General features: G+C 39.3%; 1 protein-coding gene across 6 annotated transcripts in view; it reads left to right on the forward strand.

The window, feature by feature from the left end:
- Positions 1-27,458, forward strand: part of ATP8B4 (ATPase phospholipid transporting 8B4 (putative)) — a 276,289-nt gene that overhangs the window by 42,752 nt on the left and 206,079 nt on the right. For all 6 annotated transcript variants that reach the window (XM_006168771.3, XM_027768395.1, XM_027768394.1 and 3 more), the window contains one exon: positions 24,221-24,334. In XM_006168771.3, the coding sequence (XP_006168833.1) occupies positions 24,221-24,334 (114 nt within the window). The remainder of the gene's footprint in view (positions 1-24,220; positions 24,335-27,458) is intronic.

The raw sequence follows: 27,458 nt of genomic DNA on the forward strand, positions 1-27,458 counted from the left end.
GCGACATATCCTTTTTTCTAACTGCTGGCCCCCCCTTTTTTTTTTTTTTTTTTTTTTTGCTATAGGGTGCATACACTCGCCAGAAAGATAGCGAGAGACAGAGAGACAGGATTTTCCCACTAGTTTTTGTTCTTTCTTTCTCACATAGGCCCAGGCACACTCTATCCCTATTTAACTCTCTCATTCTCTTTTTTTTTTTAATTGCCAGATGGTACATGCACTTGTCAGAGAGAGAGTGAGTGGCAGAGGGGAAGAGAGGGAGACAGCATCCCCTGATGGGGCATGATCATAACTTAGTCATTTTTTCCTTCATTTCACCACCTTGTCAGGATTTTGGTCATGCTCACACATCCTCTCTGCCTCCCCTGACCCTTATGTGTTTTTCCTTTCTTTCTTTTTTTTTTTTTAAAAGAGGTTTATGCATTGGAGTTGGGGGTGGAGATACAGACAGTGAGAAGGAAAGTGAGAAATGCCCCCAGAGGGGGTGGCCACACTGCAATCCCTTCTCCTCCCAGGATCTTGGGCACGGACACACACAACCAGCGTAAGTCGCCAGGTCTGGGACTTGAACTGTGGCCTGCCATATGGGAGTCCAGCAGCATAACCGCTACACTATCTGCTGACCCCCCACATGTTTTTCAAGCCACCTGGGCCAGGATTTAAACCGCAGTTGGCTATGTGGGATCCATGTCCCCTAATCACTAGGTTCCAGTACTGGTCTAATCCCTATTTACCTCTTGAACTTTAATAGAATTTATGAAGGGAGATGAACTCATTTAAGTGGTAAGAAAATTATTCAGCTTAAACTCAGAAACTTTATTAAAACCAAAGCTTAATGAATTTTCTCTCTCTCTTTTTTTTTTAAAGAGAGATTTTTGCTATAGGGTGAGTGTGCTTGCCAGAGAGACAGAGAGACATAGAAAAAGAGAAAGCGAGAAATCACCCCCTGGGGAGATGGCCATGCTGCGTTCTCTTTTCCTCTATTCTCTTGGGATTTGGGGCATGTATACACACATACCTGGCATTAGTTTCAAGCCTCTGGGTCTGAGACTTGAACTGTGGTCAGCCATGTGGGAGTCTAGCACTTTAACCACTATGCCATCTGAGGGTCCCAAGGAATTTCATCTTAATATATTTCATGCACAAAAGTAAAAGTTTCCACAGGATTCTTTTCCTGAATTCAATTATTAATCTTGTTTAGGAAGAACATAAGTTTTTATATGAGGGTGCTTCAAAAAGTTTGTGGAAAAATGTAATTAAAGTTTATTTTGGTGCAATTTTTTTTTTGTAATTCATGCATAGTTTTTTCATAATGTTTATTTCCCATGAAAATTCTGAAGACTTCTTAGATAAACTTGTGAATATTTAACCAGATAGTTTTTGTGTGCTTATAAAAAGGACTTCTATCTAAAATTATGATTCTAAAAATGTAATTTATTCCTAGAATCTTAAAATACCTGTTGATATCATGGCTATTAGATGGAATCTATTGTTTCTATCATTCTTCTTTTTTTGTTTTTAGTGAGATTTTTGCTATAGGGCATGTGCACTCTCCAGAGAGACAGAGCGAGACAGAAAGCAAGAAATCACCCTACAGGGAGGATGGCCATTCTATAATCCCTTCTCCTCTATTCTCCTCTCAGCATCTTGGGCACAAGATCTGGCATGAATTTTAAGCGGCTGGGTCTGGGACATAAACCACGGTCAACTACGTGGGAGTCCAGTGAAGTAACTATTATGCAATCTGCTGGTCCCACACTCATTCTTGTGATTTATAGAAAAATGCCCATTTGGGTTTTCCAAAGTGTTTATTCAGTGCAACGAATGTTTCTGAACACCTCTGACTCCTGACAGTCAGTTCCTCAGTCTTGACATTAAGGGTTTCCACACAAACTCGCTCCATATCCCTCCTACCTATTTAATCAGGGCTTTGTACCTTTCCACAGTCACTTTTCTTTTCTCTTAACACGGAATCTAAATGGTTAAAAGTGAGTAGAAAAATATGGTCCACTGTCATCCTGAATCTGTGAGTTTAGTCAGTCACTGGACCTCTGTAGTTCCATAGTATAATGATATATCTGTGTTTCTCTGAGCAAAGACTGACCTAACAGTAAAATTTCATGTTCCCATGTGTGTGAGTAGATGATTTATTATCCCTTTTTGAGGTGATTTCTCTCTCTCTCTCCCTGTTTCTCTTTGGCATACACATACACTCCATAGCAAAGACAAAAACAAAAAACAAGCAAGCAAACAAAACAAAATGTACAAGGAAACTGGTATGGGCGGGATATTATTAGGTGGATCCTAAAGTGCATGCTAGAAGGACCTTTCTGTTGGACTGGCAGTGCGATGAGAGTTACTACGATTATTGAGAAAGGGGGTACAAATTCTGCTTCCCACATTCACGGAACATGTGTTACCTGCTCAGGACCAGAAGACTAGCACATTAGAATGACCCTGATAATAGCAATCATGGACAGGTAATGCTCTTCTAATTGTATGCTATGGCCTGCACATGTTAGGGAACTGAGAGTGGGATGGGGATGAAAGCATTTGAAAGTTTTGTCAGAAGAAATGGTAAGTGACTCCAGCCTTGTGTATTTATACCACCAACATTAGAAAGGAGAGACATCGGGGCTGGCAGGTGTCGTAGTGGTTAAGGTGCTGGACACGTGGGGACATGGCCAGCTGTGGTTTGAGCCCCAGACTTGGTAGCTTGCTTTCTCACTTTCCCTCTTTCTTTCTGGTCAAGTTAAAAAAATCATAGTAATAATAAATATAATTAAATAAATGATTTTTTTAAAAAAGAAAGACATGAATGAAATCCTGTAATCAGACCTAACTGGAGGTGTGGGTTGTGTCATGAGAAACTAACTCTTTAGATATAAAGAGTTTGAATATGAGGTAATAGGCTCTTGGAAGCTGGGGAATCACAGTGAAGGATTTTGTGAGTATTTGCTCTTCAAATTAAACAGACCAGATACTCAAATGAAAATGCCCAGGGTAATATGGAATGGAACTTGGTTGTGGTGAGTACTATAGATTAGGAATAGAAATTGAAAGGAGATTCCTAAAGCTAAGAGAAGAATGGAACTTGTTAAGGGGTGATGGCTGAACTGTGGAGTATGGGGGTAGAAATTTACAGAAAGTGGTAGGGATGAGTTTAGGAAGAAGCAGAAAGCAGCAAGGATTTAGAACAAGGAGAAGACAGGAGAGGATGAAAGTCTAGGGGAAAGGAGAATCTCAGGAAATAGGGAGTGATCACCCTGCTCTAATGGTAGGTGCCCATTAGGTTAAGAACTACAGAAAAACATCTTTAATCAAAAGGAAGTAACTGGAGGACTTCACGAATGTACTTTTTATTTTTATTTTTTTAAACCAGACTTTGGAAGTCAGGGGAAGGAAAAACAAAACTGCAGAGAGAAAGGCATAGCCTGCTCAATTAAGACTGAAGAGAAGTAATACAAGAGCTTTCAGGTTCAGTAACACTGTGTAGCATTTTTCAGTTGATCTCACATATTTAGACTCTTTGGGTACATAAACTTCATGGAAAAATAAAACCCAAATACTTTTTTCTGAAGACTTTTGGAATATCAACAGGCTGGGACACATCTTTGTCCTGCTTTTAAAATAATTCCCTTTTTCTTTTTTTTAATTGGCAGAGGGTGACTACATTTGCCAGTGAGGACAGAGCGATAAAAAGAGGGGGAGGCAGAAAGCATTCCTAACAGGGCATGATCATGCTGCAGTCCCTTCTCCTCTATTTCTCCATCCCGTTGGGATTTTGGGCACACATTCACACACACCTGGCATATTTTTTTTTTTTTTGGAGAGGTTTTCGCTATAGGGTGTGTGTGCTCGCCAGACAGAGAGAGACATAGAGACAGAAAGCCAGAAATCACCCCCCAGGGGGGATGGTCATGCCAAATCCCTTCTCCTCCATTCTCCTCTCGGGATCCTGGGCACGCACGCACACACGCCCGGCATGAGTTTTAAGCCACCGGGTCCGGGACGCGAATCCGGTCAACTACGTGGGAGTCCAGCGACATAGCCATTATACTAACTGCTGGTTCCCACACCTGGCATATTTTTAAGCCTCCCAGGCTGGGATTCGAACTGTGTTTGGCCCTGTGGGATCCAACTCCCTTAACTATGAGGGAAATCAAAGCTTCTCTTTCTTTTCTTCCTGAGCAGCATAGTTGCAATGCCAACATGCTATAGATCCTCATAGAGAGGCCTGATAGCCAGAGCAATTCATGCATCAACTGAAGGTGATGACAAGCAGTGTGACAAGTTGGAATTAGTCATGGAAAGTGCCAGTAAATGCAGTTTGTTATGGGTTTTTGGTTGTTAGATGTTGCTTTTTTGTATTGGGGCATCACCATAGCAACAGTGGCTTTTTAGCAAGCATTGACGATGCCTTATGTTTTGAGTGCTATTAATTTCTGTGTATATTATTCTAAGTTCCATATGACAGCGGTTTTTATTTTTCCTTTATAAATAGTTTACTTGTAGGAGAAAAAATGTTTTTGGGTATCTTTCAAACAGCGACATAGCCATTATACTAACTGCTGGTTCCCACACCTGGCATATTTTTAAGCCTCCCAGGCTGGGATTCGAACTGTGTTTGGCCCTGTGGGATCCAACTCCCTTAACTATGAGGGAAATCAAAGCTTCTCTTTCTTTTCTTCCTGAGCAGCATAGTTGCAATGCCAACATGCTATAGATCCTCATAGAGAGGCCTGATAGCCAGAGCAATTCATGCATCAACTGAAGGTGATGACAAGCAGTGTGACAAGTTGGAATTAGTCATGGAAAGTGCCAGTAAATGCAGTTTGTTATGGGTTTTTGGTTGTTAGATGTTGCTTTTTTGTATTGGGGCATCACCATAGCAACAGTGGCTTTTTAGCAAGCATTGACGATGCCTTATGTTTTGAGTGCTATTAATTTCTGTGTATATTATTCTAAGTTCCATATGACAGCGGTTTTTATTTTTCCTTTATAAATAGTTTACTTGTAGGAGAAAAAATGTTTTTGGGTATCTTTCAAATTCATTTTCTTTCTGGATTTAAGAGTTTAAAAGCATAAATATTTTATCTTTTTGACATCTGATTTATTTAAATAGTGTTACTCCTTGCCTAAACATTTTTCTGATTCCTTGTTTCCTTTATTTGGCTTGCCTGTTTTAATTTCTTGCTCTAGCATCTGAATTCCTATTCTAAATATTCTAAAATGGCACATGAAGGTAATTAAGGAATTCAGCAAAACCTAATATTCTGAGGTGTGTGTTACCTGTTCCAAGCTTGAGATAATTTTAGTACCTTTGTAAACTAGTTCCCATTACTTCTGCTTTGTGAAGTAAATTTTTTTCTTTTTTTTTCAGAGATTTTTTTTTGCTATAGAGCACATATACTCACTGGAGAGACAGAGAGAAAGTAAGAGATCTCCCCTTCCCCCTCCCCACCCCAGAGGGGATGGCCATGCCACAATCCCTTTTCCTGCATTCTACTCTTGGGATTTTGGGCACACACACACAAGTACCAGCATGAGTTTCGTCACCAGGTAAGGGACTCAAACCACAGTTGACCACGTAGGAGTCCAGCTCCCCAACCACCATGCCACCTGCTTGGCCCCATGAAATAGACTTTTAAAGAACCACAGATCTGGCTTATTTATTTTTACTTTTTATTTTATTTACTGTAATAATATGTAACAGAAAAGTATTCAAGAAATATGTCTTGGAATTAGAAGAGTTAAAATAAGCCAATTTTTGGCAGTGGGATTTTGGAGCTCTATTACATCTTGGCTATAGAGAAATAAATTTAAGCTAAGACTGTGAAATGAAAGATAGAAAATGAAAAAAAGTAATTTCCCTTGTGGAGACAGAACTAGAACTTCAGTTTCCTTTCTTGGCAAATGGTTTATGAAAGTAACCCATAAATCAACCATGTGGATGAAATTGGGCAAGTTCAGTAAGAATTGAGAGGTTAACAGAAAAACCACCAACCCCAACGGCCTAAAAGTGGTTTTTGTCTTGTTTTGTAATTTTTTTTTTTTTCTGGACCAAATAGTCTGGCTCTGTATATCATATTGTTAAAATGGTGACTATTATATTTCATATTTTATAGTCAAATGATAAATAATTAATGTAAAACTGTAGTTCCAAATTCATGTCCACTCTTATGAAACCAGTGCTCATATTACTATAACATTTTATATCTGATTTCCTATGGTTTAATATTTTTGATAAATACAAATTGTATATTTTATTGTGCACAACATGATATTTCAAAATATATGTCTATATACATTGTGGAATGGCTCAAGTCAATGAACATACTTAACACATACTTTTTTTTGGTGGTAAAAACACACTTAAAATGTACTCTCATTTTTAAAGTATGCAATACATAAATTTCTTACAGAAGTAAGCTACTTAGACATTAAAGTTAAATTGAAGATACTTTAAAAATTATCCTAGGAGGTTATGGGCTAAAAATGTGTGTATAAGTCTATGTGTTTGCTTGAATGTATGTCTGTATGTTGGGTTGTGGTTGTAAGGATGTGTGTACAGCTTTGTAAGAATATTTTGGCTTGACTAGTGAGAGACTGTTCTTCCAAGAATTAAGCAGAGGACAGCAATCTGCTTCACATGTCTAGATTCATGATCTAAATTTCTGCTGTTTGTTACCCTTGACTTGACATCTCTAGCAGCCCTAATTGTTCTGGGTTTTATTGTGCTTTTGGATCGTCAAGCCTGCTGTGAACCAAGGCCATGTCATTACAGCTGTGACTGTCCAGGTACCATCTAGATATGCTGAAGATTGTGACACCATTCTGTACCAGTTGTCCAAAAGTGCGAGGAAGAAGAAGGGATGTTTTTTAATAAAAGAAAACATCTGACTTCTCGGGTACAGTAAGGAAGTTAGTTGAAGTTTATCTCAATGTAGAATTATCTGCAAAGCTTTCTCATCCACTTATTAAGAATGCTAACCAACTACATAGAAAGTCTGTGCTTATATCTCTCTAAAAGGAGGATACCCATTACTTCTCAAAGTAGCCTTTGGATAGATTTTTTTTTTAAGAGAGAATTTTGCTATAGGATGTGTGCGCTCACTGGAGAGACAGAAAGAGATAGAGAGACAGAAAGCTAGAAATCACTCCTCAGGGGGGGATGGCCATGCCATAGTCCCTTCTCCATTCTTTTCTCAGGATTTTGGGCATTCATGCTCACGTACCTGGCATGAGGTTGAAGCTGCCGAATCTGGGACTTGAATTGCAGTTAGCCCTGTGGGAATCCATTGACATAACCATTATGCCATCTGTTGGTCTCAACCTTTGGATAGTTTTGATCATTAGACAATTTTTTCATCAGTTGAGCCAAGTTGATATTCTCTTGCTTTATTTTTCATTTGTTTTAATTTTTCTTCAGAGGCCAAAAGAGAAAGTCTACCTCTTGTTTTATATGACAGCTTCTCTGATATTTGTGTTTAAAATATCAAATATATATATTTTTTATTAATTCATTTATTGTTTTAATTTGATCAGATACACACACGCATACACACACACACCCACACACACACACACACATACAGAGAGAGAGAGAGAAAGTAAGAAAGCAAGCCACAAGGTCCAGGACTTGAACTATGATTGACCATGTGGGAGTGTCCAGGCCCTTAACAACCACACCACCTGCTGGTCTCCTAAAATACCAAATATTAATTCATTGACTATACTGATCTCCAGGAAAATTCCCTGTGATTCCCTTTCTTTTCAAAGAGGTTCAGCTTTTCTATAACCTCTTAAAGTCGCTTGCTACAAATCAAACACAATAATCTAGAAGTTATTTGACCAGCTTGACACACAGAAAGAATTACTAATGCAGTCTAAGATTGCACTAGCTTTTTGGTGATTTTTCACTCCTATAAATCTCATATTAATCCCAGTTTCATTGTTAATGACGAGGACTGTGTCACATTTATCTCTGTATTTTGCTAGTCATAGGGCTTGGCACTTATTCTGTCTTTAAACTCTCCCTTTTATTATTGTGTTCTATGTGGACTTACCGAGCGTATCTTCTGTATTTTTATAATTATTTAAACCAATGGACCAATTAAATCGGAAACTCTGGGGGTGGGAAGTACAGGCATTTTTTTTTTTTAAAAGCTCCCCAGGAGATTCTAATGGGCAACAAGTAAGAATCAGTGATCTAAGTTAGTAGTAAAAACACTGAGCACAACACAGTTAAGGATATAGCCATGTGCCTTATCACTGGAGACCTTCCCCACAGGTGGTTGTTGGGCCATTAGTCGTGTCTTGTTTACTTACCTATTCTAGTTTCTACAATGAAGTGTCCTTGCTGCCAAACCAATTTTTGTTTAATTATGTTGCATTATTCCTCTCTGTCTTAATAAGGAGAAAAGTTTTTTAAAAAACAACTTTATTAAAGTCATGATTTAGATGACTTTTGTATGAAGGCAGTAAGATGGAATGAATCATTGAACTATAAAGATTTCTTCTCTAGTCATATTTCCATGATTCTTGCAAACCACCTAGTCCTATAATCGATGTTTCAAATGTCTTTTAGACCAAATACCACAAAAATGCCATTGTCCTAAGCAAAAGATTTTTGAGGTTAGAAGCACAAATGGGTTGAACTATCTTTACAATGTTTTTCAGAAAAAGCATTTTTCAGCCTTTTCTAGGTGAGAAAATAAGCTAATGGAATATTTGATTTTTTTCTTTCTCCCTTGTGCTTATATGACAAAATTAATAAACTGCCTGTTATGTTAACTAATGTGAAAAACCTATATTTGTGCTAATTCCTTTGTTTTTGTTTTTGTTTTTGTTTTGCAAAGGTACTTCTCAAGGTTATGTACTGGAAATTATTGGATTGTGTTGTGAACAATTATATAGTGGCTCATGTTTTTCTTATAAATGGAATTGTCTTCCCCCTACATATTATTTTAATACTTTTTAAATTGAGTTTATCAACCACGTATTGAGTAATTATTAAATGTTTACCACTTTGTTAAATGCTCCAGAGACTTAAAAATGTATGAGATAAGGTCTTATCCCTTTAGGAGTTTGCCATCACCCTGGGATTTTGAGATTAGTTCATATGCATAAATGTAATAATAGTATAAGGCATTATAAATTAAGTATGAAAATGAGTGATGTTAGACTTATAATTGACAGTTATACGCCATCCAGAAAAGGAAGACAAATTTCTAGGAAAAGATAAATTCATTTCTTAAAAAAAGTCATTCATATTGGTAAGAAATGTCTTTTTAAAATAATGAAAAAAATGATAACATGCTTGATTTCATTTATATATTGTAAAAATGGTTTGACTTGATTTGAAAACCTACCACTTTGCACTTTACTTAGAATTCCTGTCTTGATTTTTGAGGATCCATTTGGCTATTAAACAAGACAAGTGCTAGTCACTTTAAACCCAAACCTACTGAAGAAAATGATGAGTTCATTTGAAAGTATGTCTGGGATATATTGAAATTAAATGCTTTGAATGTGATAGGCAAATTCTTTTTGTTAAATTCAAATGCAAATTACATATATGCTTATTAAAACTCAATACTAAAAATATTTTAACATTAGGAATAGTTCTGAATTTATATTTTATCAAAAAATGGTTACAAATAAAAGATAGTCGATATGCCATTCCCTATTTAAATGATGCTTGTGCATTTTGGCCATACACATATTCAAAAAAAATATGTGTTTAATTTTATTTGTTCTTATTCTTATGATTTAATTTGCATGTGCACTCACTAGAGAGAGACAGATAGAGAAAGTAAGAAAGCAAGCTGCCAGATCTGGGGCTCAAACAGCGGTCAGCCATTTGGGAGTCCAGTGTCTTAACCATCACACCACTGGCTGGCCCCCATGCACATATTTTTTTTTTTTAAAAAGATTCCTTCTGTGGGAACCAGCAGTTAGCGTAATGGCTATGTCGCTGGACTCCCACGTAGTCAACCGTGGTTCGTGTCCTGGACCCAGTGGCTTAAAACTCATGCGGGGCGCGTGTGAGTGCGTGCCCAAGATCCCGAGAGGAGAATGGAGGAGAAGGGATTGCGGCGTGACTATCCCCCCTGGGGGGTGATTTCTCGCTTTCTGTCTCTATGTCTCTCTCTGTCTGTCTGGCGAGCGCACGCGCCCTACAGTGAAAATCTCTCAAAAAAAAAAAAAAAAGAAAAAAAAAAAAAGAAAAAAAATAAATAAGATTCCTTCTGTCTCCTATTCCTCTCCAGCCTGCTGTGCTCCCACTTGCCTTCACACATGTATGAGATTTCCTCCATGATTCCTTTGCTCTAAAACTTCAAGCTTGATCTGATTTTTTTTTTATTTGCCACAGCTAAAATAGAAATTGTGTGGAAAAAAAAAAAGACAAAACAAAACAAAATTCTGATGTCTAAGTGTGTTTTCTTTCCTCCAATATTTTCTTAAGGAACTGAAAGCTAAGTCCTAAAAAAATATGTGGCCAAACCTGGTTGTTCAGTTGGTAGCAAACTGAATTGCAGTGCTGGAAGCCACAATGCTGACCAAGAGTTTGATCCCCAGGTTGGCCTGAAAACACTCCCAGCACTTGTGCATATGGAGGACTACAGAAGCACTTGGTTGAGATGCGTCTGTCACTCTTCCTTTCTAGAGCACATGCACGTTCTATCATGAATAAAACTAAAAAAAAAAAAAAATCTGGAAAAATATTTTCAGCTGAGCCAAAAGGGCACTTTTATTGATAGCCTACATTCTAGATTTCACCCTTTTCATCTATAACATTGTTTCAGCTCCATGATCTACTGGGGAAATCAAGAACCTTTAAGATTTGTAACCTAGGGTGCAAAAATGGGACTCTCTTGGACTTGTACTAAGTTAATTATATAGGTAGGCTTTTGAAAAAGATGACATGAAACTTATCCTATATCACAGAACTTGCACCTACCAAAACTATTCAAGGTTAATGTCTTGCTTCTTGGAATATGGTCCACAGACTTCAGATCAGCGTCGGTGATTTTATCTGGAGCCTGTTAGAAAAGCAGGAACTCAGGCCCCACCACAAAGGACAGAAACAGTTTTTCTTTTTAACAAAGCCTCTGAATGATTAATATACAAGGGGATCTTCAAAAAGCTCATGGAGGGAACCAGCAGTTGGCGTAATGGCTATGTTGCTGGACTCCCATGTAGTCGACTGCGGTTCGTGTCCCGGACCCGGTGGCTTAAAACTCATGCCGGGCGCTTGTGCGTGCGTGCCCAAGATCCCGAGAGGAGAATGGAGGAGAAGGGATTGCGGCGTGACCATCCCCCCTGGGGGGTGATTTCTCGCTTTCTGTCTTTATGTCTCTCTCTGTCTGTCTGGCGAGCGCACGCGCCCTACAGTGAAAATCTTTCAAAAAAAAGAAAAAAAAAAGCTCATGGAAAATGTGTATTATGAAACAGCTAGGCATGGCTTTAAAAATTACTTTTGTACCAAAATAAACTTTTCTTTAATTCTATTTTCCAGAACTTTCTGAAGTCCCTTTGTATACATTTGTTTCAGAAGCAGGTGGGTCATGGGGGCTGCCAAGATGACACGCGCAGACTGGAGGCTGGGTCTGACCCAAGGGCTGCAGGTGTGCTGGTGGGACCTGGAGAAAAACACAGGGACAAAACGACAACACACACACATGGTCAGCCCAGTCCTCTTGGAGATGTAAAACTCAGAAGACCAATGCTTATCGAAATTATGGAGAAAAAACTGGAGTATCTTGGAAAAGAGAAAGTCTTAAATATACATGAAACAGTATTCTTGGAAACAACAGCTGGTTTCTCTGGAATAATGGCAAACTTCATTTTCTGACACTGCTTCAAGGTTAAACATGATGCTTTGAAGACAAATGTATCATTGACCACACTTCCATTTTCGTCTGCTATAGTTACTTATAAGCTCCTTATGACGATGCTTGGTATTCAGGTGATATAAGCAAGGAAGATTGTGTTCTGCGAAGCTCACTGATTGGCATCATTTGTGGTTGATTATATCCCTGTGCTTTGGCTTTTTCTAAAAATGGGCATCTGGCGTTCAAGTGTCATACTGTTCCACTGCCACCAAAAGGAAGGGTTTTACTCCGTCTACTGCTTTGTCACACAGAGATGAAGGCAATGGTGATTCCTCTCATCTTTCAGACAATGTTTGGAATACTTAATGGTCTACAGCATTATGAAAGATTTGAAGGGACACTTGAGAAAACTGTGCATGAAGATTAACCAAAGAATCAGTGGATGGTAACTTAGCAGAATAGATTTTTTTTTTAATAAAGAGAACTCAGACATTGTTGAGAGAGTTAAAAGTAACTCTGGAGAGATCATTGGTTTCTATCCCTTTTGCCTGGAATATAGCAAGTAATAAATATTTAGTAATTCAATGAATGGAAATGTAAAAAAAAATAAAGAAGCACTGGACGGATCTTTTATTCTTTAGTTGGAAGTACCCTGTAGACTTTGGCAAAAGTAAGAGATGGGGAGGGGAAAAGTATGTTTTTAAATATTATACATGTATTATTTCATTTGATCTTCGCAATAACTCTGCCTGGTAGATACCATCATGAAAATTTTATAGATAGAAATTTTATAGAGGAAACTAAGGGTTAGGGGGATTAAGAGACTTTTCCAAGGTCAAGGTCACTTTTTTGGTAAAATATGGAGTCACCATTCAGTCAGGATTGTAAACCTTAGTTTATCTCCTGGGACAATTGATTGTTACTCAAGTACTTTTTTACTGAGTTACTGCTTTGTGGTGAATATGACTTAGATTTTTTTTTGGGTGGTGGGGGTGGGGGAATGCCTTGAAGCTTTCCTGAAACAAAGTTTGTAAGGAGCGGCTGTCTTCTTAATCTATGCATCTCAAATTTGTTTGTAGTTGTTTGTCTTGTTACATTTGTAACTCCCTTCTTTATGGTGTGACTCTCCTCTCCTTTCTTGTGGGAGCTTTTCTGTAGGTCTGGAATCAGAGGCTTTCTAAGGAACTTGAGAGGTGGGTTCTGGGGTCCATAACTTTGGCTTGGTCTTTATACATGCTTTCAGCCTTTCTGAGTTTCACTTTGCTTAGTAAGGGCATAGCCAAATCATTTGACTAGAAATGGCTACTGTGGGAAGAAAGTATTTAAAATGGGCTTGACATCTTTTGTAGTTATGAGTAGAAAAACCATTTGGGGGGGAGGGGAACCAGCAGTTAGTGTAATGGCTATGTCGCTGGACTCCCATGTAGTCGACTGCAGTTCGCGTCCTGGACCTGGTGGCTTAAAACTCATGCCGGGCGTGTGTGCGTGCGTGCCCAAGATCCCGAGAGGAGAATGGAGGAGAAGGGATTGCGGCATGACCATCCCCCCTGGGGGGTGATTTCTCGCTTTCTGTCTCTATGTCTCTCTCTGTCTGTCTGGCGAGCGCACACACCGTATAGTGAAAACCTCTCCCCCCCCCCCCAAAAAAAAAAACATTTGGGGAAAACGGGTTTCTTTCTTTTTTTTTTTTTATGGGTGTTTCTTCTAAGGCACGCGCCCGGCGTGAGTTTAAGCCACCGGGTCTGGGACTCGAACCGTGGTCAACTACGTGGGAGTCTAGCGACATAGCCATTACACTAACTGCTGGTCCCTGGGGAAAATGGTTTCTAAAAAAGCCTTCAGGCCATAGACCCATAGCTCTTATCTTATTTATAGCACTTCTGGTGATCTTCAGAGGGTCGGACACAGAACCCAGTCTTTTTTTCTGCGAAATGCCTTCTGATGCTCTTTTCCATAAACGTGACAACCTGCCTGACTTCTTCCTCCTGAAAACTGGCCCACATGTCTACATGAAGTTTGTTTTTCAACCCTTATCCTACATATAGTGAATTAGGAGGAAAAATGTGCAAGAAGATTATGAAGAAAGTGTGATGAGATGGGGGAGAGGGTTTGGAAACTGCAGCCAGGAGCCCCATTCATTCATTCCTTTACTCAGAAAATAGGGGGAAGGATCTGGTCCACTTAGTTTCAAAGTAGCTTTGAGCACACTGTTATTTTTAGTTGGTCTCCCTAGTGATGCTCTGGTGGATCATTACTAAATAAATAAATCCTCATTGTTATTTGTCCTAGAGCCTGGTACCTAGAATTGATCCTGTGAGAAACAGCTTGGTTGCAGATCAGTTCAGGGACTTAGAGCATCTGTCCTGGTGAGCACTGATTGGAGATCCACATTTGAAACCACTGTGCATTTTCTCTGTTCACATCATAGCAGTTCTTGCTCTACTTAGCACTCACTTGGGCTTCTTATCAAATCTCTGGCAGGCTTCTACAGAAGACAGCTGCCTTTTTTATGTATGTCACTAGGGAGCCGCATTGTCCTCAAAACAGATTTAGGGTAGCCTAATCTCCAAATTTGATAAAATTCATCAAATCCTTTGTGTATGATCACAAAAAATGATCAAATGAAATAATACACATATAATATTTAAAAAGATACTTTCCCCCTCCCTGTCTCTTAATTTATTTGTCAATGATTAATATTGTTTTATTTTAATGATAGAAGATACTTTTAAAGTTGCTTTCTCCCTGGTTCCTCCTGTCCCCTACAGGGAATTTTTCTTCCCTATTTCCCAGCCAGTCCTTTATTCTCACCCTCTCAGCATCTCTCCTCTCAAACAAAAACCACTCAACCAACAAAAAACACAAAGCCAGGTATTGCAGCTATGTCTGAAATTAACCCAACCCTGGCTCAGAGGGGCGAGGGACTAGGAAGGGCTAGAACTGCTGCTGGAAGACACCGCCAAGTGAGTGGGTCAGGGATCCCTATTGCTCCAGTGCCCTGCAGGGGTGGGGCATCAGAACTGCCTGCACTTCTCATCTGATCCCCAGGGATTGAGGAGAAAATTGCATAGCTACCCAGGAGGTGGTGTTATTTATGTAGAACCCTAGTGCAAGAGAGAGAGAGAGTCTTAGGAAGAATTAGACTATTTGTAGTGTGTTATAGTAACACTTTGGCCCTTTGGGAAATTCTTTATGGGAGCCTTTCCTCATTAACTGGACTTTTCCATTGTGCCTTTGCTTTCATAAATGCTTAAGTCCTGCTTGAAAGTTGGCCTAGTTCCCAGACTGCACAGCAGTGTGAACATGGTCTAACTTTTAGTCCTAATAAACAAAGCTCTTATGCACTAAGGTGTGCAAAGATTCCCTTGTAAGTCAGGAAATGGACATGAATAAGCCAGCCCTGACATGAACTCCAAAAAATGCCTAACTCTGCTCATGTAAGAGCCCAGGCTAACATGGGTCAGGGGGCCAAAGCCTAGGACCCACTTTCCCAGTAGATGCTGGATCTGCAAGGAGGAGGCTTAGGTGAGTTCTAGCAAAGCATAAATAGGAGGCAAACACATTTCTAGAGATGTCTGTCCCATAAAAGCCCTACTGAAATACAACCTTTGCTTTGTTTTCTTTTTTGTGCGTCTTTTTCTTTATCTCTCTGGAAAATGTGTCTACAAGTTCTCTCATACTTCCTTTTCCTTTCTCTCTCTAGTTTTAAGATATTTTCAGTCCTTTTTCAGATCTCATAAAAGAAAATTTAGCATTTTGTTTGGAACCATCTAGGTTATATGTGTCTAAACACCCTGGAGGACAAAAAAATTTAATGTGATTAAATTAATCTCAGAGGGAAATTTAATTTATTCCCCTGGTAATTGTCCAAAATTAGTTCTTTGCAGACAAATTACCATTCATAGGCCATTTACTAGCTCTAGAAAAGTCTTTAAAATGCTGGGATATTAAACCAAGTCCTGAGGGTGGAAGAAAGCACAAGGGCTGTGCCACACAAGGCAGACTTGGTTTGGGGACAAAGAGAGGCCTGAACACTCCCCTGGGCACTGTCTGTTACTGAGGTCTAGATTGCAAATGAGCTCCCTAGACAAGCCAGGCCATGCTCTCGCTCCCTAGATTGAAAAGACTGAAGTGAAGTGACTGCTCTAACTGATTGAATTAATGTGAGGACTGCCCTGTTTCAGTTTAGAAAGATTTTGGTCCTCACCAGTGTGAAGGAGGACCTGTGAGGGTCACAGCGTCCATTAATCAAGAGGCCGTTTAGGGTCTCCTTGTCTCTTACTCATTCCCCAGGAAACACATACCACTTGGAAGAACACAGAACATTGTTTTTATAGGCAACCCTGGCAACTGTTGTAAACCTGTTTCCTCATCTGTGAAATGGTGCTGAAATAATAACGGTTGGATTTTTTTTTTGGACATTGGAGATGATATAGGTATAGTGCTCAGCATAGTTCTTGGCATATGTAAAGGAGACTTTACATATGAAAGTAAATCTGGAGGGCCAGCAGGTGGCATGGTGGTTAAGGTGTTAGACTCCCACATGGCTATCTGCAGTTCATGTCCCAGACCCAGAGGCTTGAAACTCATGCCAGGTGCATGTGCATGTGTGCCCCAAATCCTGAGAGAATAATGGAGAAGAAGGGATTCTGGCATGCCTATCTTCCATGGGAATGATTTCTCACTTTTTTTTTTCTCTCTCTCTGATGAGAACATATACTCTATAGCAAAAACTTAAAAAAAAAAGAAATCTGTATGAGTGTGTGTATATACACATTTTCATAGTCTTTACTATAGATAAATGTATATACATCTATTAGTGTGTACCCATATGTATTATTTTTAGTTAATATATGGTATATTGTCTAATACATATATTATTTTTACTATAGAAAAAAAGTATATATATATACATACATATACATATATATACATATATATACATACATATACATATATATACATATATATATACATACATATACATATATATATATACATATACATATATACATACATATATATATATGTATATGTATGTATATATACCCATAGGGAAGACAATCTATGCTTTAAACATTAGTTACCTTAACTTGTAAATTTTTAGTTAAAATATACGTATAGACTCAGCTTAAGTCATGCAGTCCGTAATGTATTAGACTGAAGTGATGGAAGCCACATTGCTGACTGTGAGTTTGGATTGCTGGGTTGGCCTGGAAGCATGCCAGATGTACATATAGGTTTCCAAGATCCTGATGAACTGGGGGCTGGGGAAAGGTAAAAACCTCTCTTGGAAGTACTTCTATGTCTGTTTCTCTGTAAACTTGCATGCATTTTCTATCATGAATAAAAATGTGCACACACACACACACACACACACACACACAAACACATAAAAGTTCTTCCCCCACCCCCATTTCTGATAACCTAAAGGATTCTTTTTTTAAAGAGAGATTTTTTGCTATAGGGCACATACACTTGCTGGAGAGAGAGAGAGACAGAAAGCAAGAAATCACCACCACCCCCCTCCACCCCCCGGGGAAGATGGCTATCCTGCAATCCCTTCTCCTCCATTGTCCTCTTTGGATTCTGTGCACACATGCACACGTATCTGACATGAGTTTAAGCCATGGGGTCCAGGACTCAAGTGGGGGTTGACTACATGGGAGTCCAGGAATGTAACCACTACGCCATCTGCTCATCCCAGCCTGAAGGATTCTTTCAGACACCCCCTAGGGGGTGGGCACTCCTACTCTCATCAGGTAGGGTAATCTTGATATTGCATTATCTGGAAAGTCAAGCAAGCAAGCTTCCTAAGTAGAGAGTCCTAGCAAGCAGAGTTCTTCATTGCTCACAATCTTCTCATAGCTTGAATTGATTTCCTAAATTGTGTCACCAGTTTACAAGTTTATGTTCTGCTTATTCCTGTCTTTCTCCTCATAACCAGAGGACACACTTACAGAAGGGATTCAATGTAAATTGGTTTATTTACATCTGTACCCATGGCTCAATAACATAATGCCTGACACACAGTAGGCCCTTAACAGCGATTAACTGAGTGAATGGATGCATGAGTATTAGAGGAAATCTGCCTTCTGCTCTTTCCCTTCTTTCAAGAGTTTTTTGCTCATGGCTGGGAATCCTGGCTCAAGAGAAATGGTGTTGGTGGTGGTAATGATGCAGATTGTAGCCGATATTTGTTGACAGCTCTCTATTAAAACCTCTTCTGTGGTTGGCCATTCCTCAGCAGTGTTCAGAGGAGCACTGTCATATCTCCTTTCCTCCCAAAATTTAATACTGTGGATTCTGCACTAACAGCAACTAATACCAAGGAGCTGTGGTCCTGCCTGGTATCAGTGAGGTGCCAGCTGTCCAATCTCCAGCCCAGTTGCCACATGCATGCATTCTTTTGGGATCTTTGCATAAACATGGGTGTTTCACATATTTCCTGAGTGGTGCAAATGCCTTTTGGCCACTTCCTCTTTTATGCAAGTGGTCTATGGATATGGTCTCTTTTTGGGTTTTTCATTTTGGTTTAGAGATAATCTCTCCTAGTCAGGACTATTTTCCTTTCCGGAGTCTAGACTGTGCTATAACAATACTATATCTTCTTCCTCTTGTGACAGAAATTCTAGATGTTTTCTCCGCAAGCTCCTGACAGTTACTTTTGATATAAAGATATCTCATCAAATGTGGGAAGATCTTTTGATAGTGCTCTGACTGTGGTATGCATTGTGAAAGCTCCAAGGGCCTAGCCTATAGGATTCACAGATGCAGGCACTGGCCCGAGGCAGCCCACTGAGCTCATTTCATTTAGTTTAACCTTCTGTGATGCATTCCTTGAGGTAAACATGGAGATAAAAGCAAAGTAGTATATAAAAATGTGAATTGATCTTGTGTACATTATACATACTGCCACCTGGTGTTTGGTTGGGAGTAAAAGAAAAACAAAACAACAAAAAACTAACGTGAGTTAGGTAGTAAAAGAAATGAACAAACCATAAACTGAAAAGTGTGAAGATTGGACTAGCCTTAGCTGAAGCTGGGTCTAGTTTCTTTCTCTGTATTTCTTTACCCTGCATCTCCAGTGCAGAGCTTATTCTTTACTCATGGCTCCAAAATGCTGTTAGTGATCTCCAGTGTCACTGGCTTCCAGGTTGGCGTGCAATAGGAAGGATAAAGCCTACATTCCAGCAAGTTTCAGAATTGACATAGATTATGTGCCGATTTCTGAACTCAAAATTACAGTTGGGAGGATGGAGCCTTATAGTTGGCTTAAGCTAACCTGGACCTGACCCTGGAGTTATGGATGGGTGTTGAGTCTATCCAGATCAGAGAACAGGACTAAGAAATTTGGAGCACTGTTTGCTGAGGGAAAGGAGGAATAGCCAAGTGTCTGTTACACCTGGCATTAACAGAAATGGACTTGAAGCACTAAGATAGATTGTTTTATTTTGTAGTTGATGTGTCTCACACTCTCAAAATCTTAAGGTTAATTTTCATTTCTGGTTGTGAAAGTCATTGGTGATGCCATTAGTGTTTCTACCTTTTGGTCTTTTAGACAATGAGTTGTGAGCATTGGGGTTGAAGTATAGGGGTGAGTGCTGGCAACTGCTGGTTCTGTTGGGAAACTAAACTAAGAGAGAGGTTATCTATACTGTTTGTCTCTGTCGGTCTTTGTCGAGGGTCAAAGGAAACACTCTTGAGGGGAATTGAAAGTGAACACGAGGAAGCCGCAACTATTAGGCTGTCAGGAAGGTAATGATGTTATTTTTCTATGTTTTTCTAGGCAAAAATGTGTCATACCTTTCCCGATGACACAGTATATACAAGGGAATAGATAATTAGCACTCATGTCAAGGAGGTTGACGATTTAGAGAGGATGAGGCAGATATACTGAATGTCCTTTGGTAGGAAAGTGACAGCAGGTTTGAAGAGTGGAGGAGAGAGCAAGGGTGGATCTGAAAGCAGAAGAGACATCTGCTTTCCGTGAATTGGGGCAGCATAGTAGTGAAAAGGGTGGGCTGTGGAGCATAGTGCCTGTTTCCTCTCTGGAACGGGGATAATAGTACCTATTACATAAGATGTTGTGAAGATAAAATGATCTATGAAATACACAGCTCTTTTTTTTTTGGAGAGATTTTCACTGTAGGACGCGTGCGCTCGCCAGACAGACAGAGAGAGACATAGAGACAGAAAGCGAGAAATCACCCCCCAGGGGGGATGGTCACGCCACAATCCCTTCTCCTCCATTCTCCTCTTGAGATCTTGGGCACGCACGCACACACGCCCGGCATGAGTTTTAAGCCACCGGGTCCGGGACACGAACTGCGGTCGACCACGTGGGAGTCCAGCGACATAGCCATTACGCTAACTGCTGGTTCCCGAAATACACAGCTCTTAAAAACAGTACACCTAGTAAGAACTCGATAAATATTAGCTATTGCTAATTTTATTATTGTTTATTGTCATTCCTTCTGCCACTGTCCTGGTCCAGGCTGCTCATCATCTATCACCTAGTCTAATACAAGGACCTCTCATTGCCTTTTTAATTAAAAATATTGTTTTTGTTTTGTCATCAGAGAGTGTATGTGTTCGCCGAAGGGAGAAAGAGACAGAGAAAGCACCCCCAATGAGGCCTGGTCATTCATAATCTTTTTTTCCTCTATTTTTCTATCCCATTAAGATTTGAGGCATGCATGCACATACACCTAGCATGTTTTTTCAAGGGGCCGTGTATGGATGCTAACCATGGTTGGCCATGGGGGCTCTGGCTCCCTATGCACAGTTTACCTGCTGCACTACAGCACTGGCCCCTTGTTGCTCTTTTCACATCTATTATTGTGCCACTTACAATTTGTTCTCTGCCTTGTAGTCTTTTAATATAATAATCTTTTCAAGTTACTCCTTTGCTTAAAGTCTTTCAGTAATTCCTCCTTCACTTATAATTTAAGTATTTATAATAAAGTAGAAAACCCTAGCCTCAGTATATGCTGACCTCCATAGTTAATCCAACTTCATAATTCTTTTTTATTTTATTTTTATTTATTTTATTTATTATTTATTTTTTTTTGAGAAGTTTTTGCTATAGGGCGTGTGCACTCGCCAGACAGACAGAGAGAGACATAGAGACAGAAAGCGAGAAATCACCCCCCAGGGGGAATGGTCATGCCGCAATCCCTTCTCCTCCATTCTCCTCTCGGGATCTTGGGCACGCACGCACACGCGCCTGGCGTGAGTTTTAAGCCACTGGGTCCGGGACGCGAACCGCGGTCGACTACGTGGGAGTCCAGCGACATAGCCATTACGCTAACTGCTGGTTCCCTCTTTTTTATTTTTTTAAAAAATTTGCTACAGGGTGTGTGCCTTCACCAGAGAAAGACAGACAGAGAGAAAGGGAGAGGGACAGTATGAAAGTACTGCCCAGGAGGGAAGGCCCTGCCACAGTCCTTTCTCCTCTGTTCTCCTCTCGGGACTTTGGGCACTCTGGCATGGACCTGTGCTGGATCCAGGACTCAAGCAGTTACAGTCAGTCATGTGGGATCCAGCCATTTTACGCACCATAGCGCTGGCTGGCTCCACAATTCCACTTTCAGATCTCCCAGTGTGCCATCTCCTGCTCACCTCAGGGTTTTTGTATTAATGTATGTTAGAGGATCAGTGCTTCACCCTGCTGTTACCTTTCAGGTACAGGGCATGCTACTGGTACAGCATTTCTTTCTCTATCTTTTTACTCATTCTGCCACACGGGAGGTGGAAGAGTTTACCTGAAGAGTTGATTCTGGAGGAATAATGGGCCTTAGCTTAGCTATTCTCTTCTCCCTCTTGGAAGTGAGTTTTCTTCAGGGAACAAGTGGTTTCTCATGCTCTTCTAGTAACTGGCTCTTTTCCACTGTGTGGGAGGTGTGTCTGGTCTGGCACCACCTGTGACTTTACGTATAAGCCAACCTCATCATGGTGTCAATTAACCAGCCCACCTCGCTTTTAGTCTGGCTTTATCAGCACCGATGATGCTAAAAGATTCTCCACATGCCACTCCTTCCTTGTCTGCTGCCTCTTTCCTGTCCTTCTCTTCCTCCTATTTTCCTGGATTGGGATGTTGCTTACAGTCCATAGTGGAAAATTAGTTCTAATGGGATAGTGGTGAAGATCTTTTATGCTGTATTATGGAATGAGTTATACTAAAATTTTAATTTTAATCCATAGGTTGAGCTGAAGCAACAAAATGGCTAGATGTTAATGTCCCTGATTTAAGATCCCACCTTCATTTACATTCTTGGATAGGGCAGTGAAAATGAAAACATTTTTCTTTTTGATGGAAAAAACAAAAAGTAGATGGATACAGAGATTATCCAGCAGGGGGAACCCGTGCACCTTGTTCCCAGTCAAAGATGTGAGCATTTACATCATCTGTGACTAAATTACAACAAAGCCAATAGAATAAGCATAATCATTGCTATATATCAAGCGAAGCAAATAAAAGAAAATTGTCATAGGTTCTTGGCATCATCACTTTATCCCACAGAACTGGCTCTTCACCTGTATGGAATTCAGTTTTGTAGGAGAGTTTCTTTGTAATTCCTCCTGTGTTTTTGACTTTCACAGATGTTCTTTCTGTCTTTTCAGCAAGGTGCTCGCTAAACCTCTATTTTAGTTATAACTTAGAAAATATGAAACAGAATTAGGAATACAAGATTCTTTTAGTTAGCTCTTCTTCTCTTTAGTTTTTCTCTTTTCTGAGTCCCTTCTTTAGTAAAACATGATGTGATTTACAGTACCCATAGCCTTCTTTCCTAGCTCAACTCTTGAGTAGGTAACACGCTGCAGAAGAATCATCATCAGCTTATGGAACGGTTTCAGCACATTACTGTGCATTGGAACCAACTAAGCTTGGAAGCTTCTCTTGATACCTTTTTCTTACTCTTCTGTAACTTGTATACAGAGCTGGATACCTGGTAAATGTTATAACTGTCATTTAACAGATGCTTGTATTTTATTTAAACAGGTAGCACTGATTACTAAGGACCAATGTAGATTTACTTAAAACAAGCTACAGTCACCCAAGCTTCAGTGGTGCAGGTGGCAGGGTGCTGCTACATGGTGCTGGAGCTGTATGGGTGCCTGGGTTAGGATCCTGGGTCAACTTGAGCACACTGAGTGCACCCACATGTGCCTGTGATTCTGGCTGGTTGGGTAGCTTGGGGAGGATCACAATGTGGTGAGACCTTGTCAAGGGTACTTGTCTCTTTATTTCTCTCAAGAAAGAAAGAGAAAGAAACTTAACTCATATCAAACTAACTTATTTAAAAGTAGTATTCTGAGCATTTTATTCTGAATTTTAGCAAGACCTGTATCCCCAAATTTCTCATGCTATCTTTGTAGATAAGATAAGCTAGACCTCAGGGGAGTATAAACTAGATGAATTTATAAATGATTAAATAACATTTTTAATATGTTTTATAAAATATTAGAAAAAAATGTTAAGATTAATGAATGAAGAAGTATTTAGAATTTTTCCAGAGCTTTATTATTTTAATTTAAAAAAGTTTGGGAGTATCTAACTTTATCCCATTTAAAGTATTTATCTGTAGTTTTGAAAGACTACTATATAGGAGTGTGTTTGAAAATTTCTGATGACACAAAAGCTGGGAGGAATTTTGAATACTTCAAATAGTATACTCATGATCTTATTATATTATTTATTTAAAAAATAATTATTTAATTTAATTTTATTCATTATCATTATTTTTTATAAACATGGAAAGGCCTTAGATTTTGTCTAGGTGATCTCAGGGATGGAATTTGACATATGGCAGGAAGTTATAGGGAAGTAGATTTGAGTTTTTCATAATAAAGACCCCTCCAGCAAGTCCTATTCTGAAATGGAAACAGACTGCTTTGTGAGGCAATTTCCAGTCATGGTGGACCTTCGAAGACAGACCTAGATGTTGTTGTTGGAATATCAAAGAGGGTTATGCTTTATGAAGGTGGACCAGATGATCTCTGAAGCTCCTATCAGTCTTTTGGGTCCCAGCATGAACTCAGTGCCTACATACAGCAGATATTCAAGCAATGCCTGTCAAATGAGTGTATGCAAAAGAGTGAAAAAATCTCAGGGGCAGGCTTTTGACCTTGACACACTTTTTAGTCATTGGTAATTTTATGGCACTGAACAGTAATTTTACCCAGGATCAAGAGCATGTTGCATGACCTTGGTTAAAATAAAGGCCTTAGGCCACACGAAGTTTGAAATTTCCTAGATAAGTAGATTGTTTATCTGGTTCTGGCATAACTCCTGCTCAGGTTTATAAGTTTCAGAGCTATTTCTCATAATGAGCAATGCCTTGTCCCAAACTAACATTATGCTATTTCTTTTTCAGGATAATCGTATCCATACATCCAAGTACAATGTTCTCACTTTCCTGCCTATTAATTTATTTGAACAGTTCCAAAGAGTGGCAAATGCCTATTTCCTTTTCCTTCTGATTTTACAGGTAATGTTTAGGGTGTGTGTATGTGTGTGTGTGTGTTATCTATTAAAAATATTCACATAATTTGAAAAAGTAGGTTAAGCCATTCTTATCAGATTTTTAATGTTATTATTGCTGTTTCTCTTCACAAATGTTGGAAGGCTAGGAATGGGTAAAAATGAGTGCATTCATCATTTTAAACACTGAGGTCATTTTAAAATGCAGCCTCACACTTGAACCAAACCAGAGCCCAGTAATTACTTCTCATAGCCTCCCTCCTTCCTTTCTTTATCTTTCTCTCATGTTGACAGTGCAGGGATTGCCAAAGTTGGGACAAAGTCTTAGCTGACTGAGGCTTACTAGGTTGTGGAACTCAGTTTAGGAAACCACATTTTTATCTGAGAACAATGTCACATTTAATGTGTATGCATATAAAATATTGAGTTGTGGGGAAAATTTGGGTACATTTTTGCATACAAAAACAGGAAAATATATCACGACTTTCCCAATGACCTAATAAATTATATATGTAATATATTACTTCACTGTAGGGTGACTTTTTTTAGTTCTGAGTGGTAAATGGGCAGTTAATAACCTTTCTTTTTTTCCCCATCTGATTAAAATTTCAGCTTAAGGAAAATTTCAGCTTTTACAGATATTTTTGGGAAGAAAAAGGCATATATCGAGGAAGACACATACATACATGCACATAAGCAATTCATATTACCTACTATTCATTTTAGAATATTTCAATCAGTTCAGATTGGTAGGTTCAGAATGTAGCGGGCTCTGTGTTAATTGCAAGAGTTAAAGAGATGGATTAGATATGTCTGGATGAATAGCTTTGGGTATATTTTATTCTTTGAATAACTATTTGTATTAAGAATATTTTAGTTGTAGGTGTAGAAATACTCTTTTTTTTGATAGGTTTTTGCTATAGGGCATGTGCGTTAGCCAGAAAGACAGAGAAAGAGAGACAGAAAGCAAGAAATCACCCCCCCAGGGGGGATAGCCACACCACAATCCCTTCTCCTCCATTCTCCTCTTGGGATCTTGGGCATGCATGCACACGCGCTCATTGTGCGTTTAAGCCACCAGGTTTGGGACTTTTGAACCATGGTTGACTACATGGGAGTCTAGCAACATAGTCATTACACCAACTGCTAGTCCCAGAAATATTGTAGAAAATATTCATTAGTTTAAACAAAATAAAATATTGACACAGGTGGTAGGTTACTGATTTAGATGCCAGAGCCACATGAACAACTGGTGTTCTTATGTTCTTATCACCTGTCATCCTGAAACATGCAAGGTACCTTGTGCTCCCATGATACTGACTGGCTAGAGGGTTGGGGAAAGGGGATTGCAGTGTGATGAGACCCCCTCAGATATGTCTGTGTGTTCTTGAGCTTGCTTTTGAGATTAAAAATGTTAAAAGTGGTGAATATATTCAAGGGTATATTTTGTTTCAATTATTACTGGATTTATGAGCAATAACAGTTTCATCAGGAGGTGGTTCCTCTACTTTGTCTATTTTGGCCTCACTCCTAGGTAGGCCCTCTTTACCTGGTGGCAATGACAGCTTTAGTCTTTTATCATTCTAATTCCAATTCAACTCCATTGAAAGAGAGAGAGAGAGAGAGAGAGAGAGAGAGAGAGAGAGAGAGAATGAATTACTTTTTCTGTTTATCTAGTGAAAGTCTTAGGATTAGTAGTCTGAGTAGAACTATATACTCATTCCTGAAACAACCACTGTGGCTCAAGAATTAAACAAAAAAATTTAATTAGTGTAGTATTTGTACATATTTATGGGGTAGTGTATAGTATATTTTTTGATGCATGAATATAATGTGTTATATTCAAATCAGGGTGATCTGCACATCTGCCACCTTAAACATTTGTCATTATATTACTGTGCTATAATTTCACCCTATTGCCCTTTAGAACATCAGAACCTAACAGAATGTCCAACTCTACCTCCCTTAATCAATGTCTCTCCATCCCTCTACTATAGTGGTCCCAGCCTCTAGCAGTCACAACTCCACTCTCCCCTTCTACAAGTTCAACTCTGTTAGTTTTTTTTTTTTTTTTGAGAGGTTTTTGCTATAGGACACGTGCGCTTGCCAGACAGACAGAGAGAGACATAGAGACAGAAAGCGAGAAATCACCCCCCAGGGGGGATGGTCACGCTGCAATCCCTTCTCCTCCATTCTCCTCTCGGGATCTTGGGCACGCATGCACACGCGCCCGTCGCGAGTTTTAAGCCACTGGGTCCGGGACGCGAACCACGGTCGACTACGTGGGAATCCAGTGACATAGCCATTATGCTAACTGCTGGTTCCCTGAACTCTGTTAGTTTTGACCTATGTCTGAGAACATGTATTTATCTGTGCCTGGCTTATTTCGCATAACATAATGTTCTCGACTCATCCATGTTACCTTGAATGGCAGTGTCATTATTTTAAATGACTAAATAGTATTCCATTGTGTATGTATAGCACATTTTCTTTGTCCATCATCTGTTGATGGATACGTAGGTTGATTGCATATCTTGGTTATTATGAATGGTGCTGCAAAAAATATGGGGGTACAGATATCTCTTTGACATGCTAATTTCTTTTCTTTTGAATATATACCCAGTAGTGGGATTACTGAATCATCTAAATCATAAGATAGTTCTATTTTTAGCTTTTCCAGGAAACTGTATACCATTTTCCATAATAGCTATACTGGTGAAAGAGTTCTCCTCTCTCCACATTCTTGCCAGCATCTGGCTTTTTTCTTTTTTAGTAATTATGGCTCAAGAATTCAATGCAATTATTGACTTGACCTAGGTCACATGCTAAAATCTGGAGCCAGGATGAAATCAGTCATGGACTAGAACTACATGGACTAAACGTAGAGGAGAAAGGGTATTTCCCAAAGAGATAGGAGTGTAGTCAAAAACTAGGTGCTGATCAGGAAAAACAAAACAAAACAAAACAAAACAATAAAAATGATGAACAAATGTCATATTACTTATCAAAAAACCTTGGACTCCAAGATTCCATCCTCCTCAATGAAATTACTGTTGATTTTTTTCATGTAATCCTTTATACCATTACAAAATTTTTGAGTTCATTTCTCTATTGGTTGCCTTATCTATGGT

The sequence above is a fragment of the Tupaia chinensis genome, unplaced genomic scaffold, assembly GCF_000334495.1.
Source record: "Tupaia chinensis unplaced genomic scaffold, TupChi_1.0 Scaffold146140_1, whole genome shotgun sequence".
NCBI classification, from domain to species: domain Eukaryota; kingdom Metazoa; phylum Chordata; class Mammalia; order Scandentia; family Tupaiidae; genus Tupaia; species Tupaia belangeri.